The 3,450-nt window shown below is 44.6% G+C and overlaps 1 protein-coding gene across 1 annotated transcript in view; it reads right to left on the bottom strand.

The window, feature by feature from the left end:
* Positions 1 to 3,450, bottom strand: part of ARR3 (arrestin 3, retinal (X-arrestin)) — a 12,090-nt gene that overhangs the window by 1,654 nt on the left and 6,986 nt on the right. The window contains exons 9-11 of the mRNA XM_010832129.1: positions 3,214 to 3,298; positions 2,891 to 2,963; positions 2,357 to 2,494 (exon numbers count right to left, since the gene is read on the bottom strand). Coding sequence (XP_010830431.1) covers positions 2,357 to 2,494; positions 2,891 to 2,963; positions 3,214 to 3,298 — 296 coding nt within the window. The remainder of the gene's footprint in view (positions 1 to 2,356; positions 2,495 to 2,890; positions 2,964 to 3,213; positions 3,299 to 3,450) is intronic.

The raw sequence follows: 3,450 nt of genomic DNA, 5'->3' as shown, positions 1-3,450 counted from the left end.
GGTCTCCCAGGCTCTGATCTCCGACTCACTGGGATCGCATTTCTGTTCCTCAAATCCAGTTTTACCATGTCACCCTCTGCTCAGGAGGCTACCTCTCTGAATATAATTAATACACTGCTTGACTTTCACAACCCTTAACGATTTGGTCCCACCTAGCCTCTCTAACCTTCCTGCCCTAACTCCCTAACACCTGGGGTACGACCTAACCGGACCCATCCTCTCTCCTTGCTCAGAACAAGCCGTGCAGATTCTTACCTTCTAACGTTTTCTCAGGCTATATTCCCAACCTGGAACTCTCTTTTCTTCCTCTATTGCTATCCAAATCCAACACATTCTTCAAGATCTAGCTCCTTCTGTCTCCTCCAGCTATGCTGGCTTCTTTGAACTCCTATTGGATTTTTAATCTGAACTACACATACTAACATTTAACTGATAGATGGCATTCACATTCCTCTTTAATTTTTTTAATATAAATATTTATTTTAATTGGAAGCTAATTACTTTACAATATTGTATTGGTTTTGCACATCAACATGAATCCGCCATGGGTGTACACGTGTTCCCCATCCTGAACCCCCCTCCCACCTCCCTCCCCATCCCATCCCTCAGGGTCATCCCAGTGCACCAGCCCCGAGCACCCTATATCATGCATCGAACCTGGACTGGCGATTCGTTTCACATATGATAATATACATGTTTCAGTGCCATTCTGCCAGATTATCCCACCATCGCCCTCTCCCACAGAGTCCAAAAGACTGTTCTATACATCTGTGTCTCTTTTGCTGTCTCGTATACAGGGTTATCGTTACCATCTTTCTAAATTCTATATATATGCATTAGTATACTATATTGGTGTTTTTCTTTCTGGCTTACTTCACTCTGTATGATAGGCTCCAGTTTCATCCACCTCATTAGAACTGATTCAAATGTATTCTTTTTAATGGCTGAGTAGTACTCCATTGTGTATATGTACCATAGCTTTCTTATCCATTCATCTGCTGATGGACATCTAGGTTGCTTCCATGTCCTGGCTATTATAAACAGTGCTGCGATGAACATTGGGGTACACGTGTCTGTTTCAATTCTGGTTTCCTTGGTGTGTATGCCCAGCAGTGGGATTGCTGGGTTGCATTCCTCTTTGTTCCCCATTTCAGCCATAAACTGAAGGCAGAGACTATCTTCAACTTCTTTGTACCCTCCCACATTGCTTAGCATAGAAATGATTATGTAACAAGCATTCAGTGAAAACTGACTGATTGAAAAATAAGGCACAGGAGTTCCCTAGTGGTACAGTGGATAAGAATCTGCCTGCCAGTGCAGGGGACACAGGTTCGGTCCCTGGTCCAGGAAGATTCCACATGTTGCAGGGCAACTAAGCCCTTGTGCCACAACCACTGAAGCCCACACTCTAGAGCCCATGCTCCGCAAACAGATGCCACCACAATGAAGAGTAGCCCCTGCTCACGTCAACTACAGAAAGCCCACACACAGCAACAAAGACCCTGTTCAGCCAAAAGTAGTTAATTTTAAGAAAAGGAAAATACAGAAAGCCATATGATCTTGGAGATTTTCCAAGATTTTTCATTGCCCTGGGATGCTGATCCTCTATCTCCAAAGTAATGCTATTGGGATGATTTCTCAGTCTCTTTCAGGCAATAACAATGTATTGCTACATGATTGATAAAGCACAGAGAAAGGCAGTGGGAATGAATGCTTGTCAGATGGTGGCAGATGGTTTTCGGTAGGAGACACATCTTACACTAGGGCCTCCAAATGTTAGGCATCAGACCAAATGAATGATTATATAATTCTATCAGTTCCTATCATATTCTTTTTTGTCCTCTTTTCTCTCCATTTCTCATCTGTCTTCCACTGAACTTCTATCTTCACTAGAGAGTAGCTGCTACAGAGATCACAGTGTTAGAGCCAGATGACGTGATAGCATCTTTTCCACCTCTGCCACTGTGCAAGCTTGGACAAGTTCCTTCGTCTCTCTGAGCCTCAGGGCCATTAAGTGTAAAATAGAATAAGAACACATACCCAGCCTAATGGGATTCTTATGAGGATAACAGTACCATACATAAGACCTTTCTGAGCTTTAAAATATTATACAACATAAGGAATTTTTCCTATCCACTTTTTCCTTTCTTGTTGCCTATGACCTAAGCCTGTCCTTGGTCCCATGGGTATTATTTAGCTTACTGTTGGCCCTCTTGCCAAGAGGTGTCTCTGAATGTTTAAAATTTTTTTGAAACAGGTAGGCTTCATTGAAGGTGAAACCTCAGAACTGTGTATATAGCACACAGAATGGGTTGTGGGGTAGAAAATGAAGGCCAGGAGTTACATGTGAGCTTACATTGTGCTAGAGGCCAGATTGGTGTCACCCTGCTTGAGTTTGCCATCCAGTGCCAGGCCCTGTTTGTGGCAGTTGTCTGCCAAGAGCGGGGTTACTGCAAAGCTCTTGGAGAAGGTGGAGTTAGCAGCTATAGTCTCCCTTTGAAAGAAAAGAAGAGAAGAACTTAAGCTAGGCTTGCCAACTAAGTGATTCTTATTCCCAAGAGTATTTTGCACAATTCCATGAACCTACTGGAATATCCAAGAGAGCAGACATGTCTGACTGTGGAGAGTGGGAATGATTCACTCTGGTGGGAAATCATCTTATGCCCCCACCCTCTCTCAGAATTCGATGATCCTCTTGTGTGTATCCTCCCTCTAGCTCTCTTGAGAATCCCTCCCTTTTTCCACGTCAGCCCTCACCTTGACCTTCCTCAGTCCTGGCCTCTTCCCCACTTCCTTCTTTCCCCAATCCTCTCCTCTGCCTCCAGACCCCGACCCTCTTTCCACCACCCTACCCTTCAGCTCTCTGACCCCAGCCCCGGCGCCAGCTCACGTGAACTCCTGAACGAACACAGTCTTGGTGTACTTGTCTAGTGAATACAGGACGACATCTGTGATCTGGTCAACTGCAGAGCCAGGAAAAGCACATGACTATAGTTAGTCATCCTCAAGACCCCAACTCACTGCCCTTGTACACGGGCACACTTCATGTGATGTACTAAGATGTGCATATATGGATGAACAGAGATGTATGTTTTGATAAGCTTGCAATGGAGGGAAAGCCTAGATGAATGCAGACTGGGTAAGTGGGGGCAGAGTTCTGGAAAGACGTATGGATTTGGGACCAGAGGCAGGGAGACAGGAAAAGAAGCTCACCTGAAATCTTGATTTTTTTGATGACCTTGTTGGTAGAGTTGTTGATGGAAACATTGACAGAGATGGGTTGGCCATGATAATTTACCTAAAGCAGGAGGAGAGGCCCGTTATAAGGTTGGAGGGAGAACACTCAGATAAAGACCTAGAATTTGTTTCCTCAGCACTCTTGCCGACCTGGCCTCCACCCTTGTCTTCCCAAGTAGGAGATCAATAAAGAAAGGGTTTCAGAGCGGTTGC

The sequence above is a fragment of the Bison bison genome, unplaced genomic scaffold, assembly GCF_000754665.1.
Source record: "Bison bison bison isolate TAMUID 2011002044 unplaced genomic scaffold, Bison_UMD1.0 scf7180017864537, whole genome shotgun sequence".
Lineage (NCBI taxonomy): Eukaryota > Metazoa > Chordata > Mammalia > Artiodactyla > Bovidae > Bison > Bison bison.
This window is presented reverse-complemented; position numbering and strand designations above follow the sequence as displayed.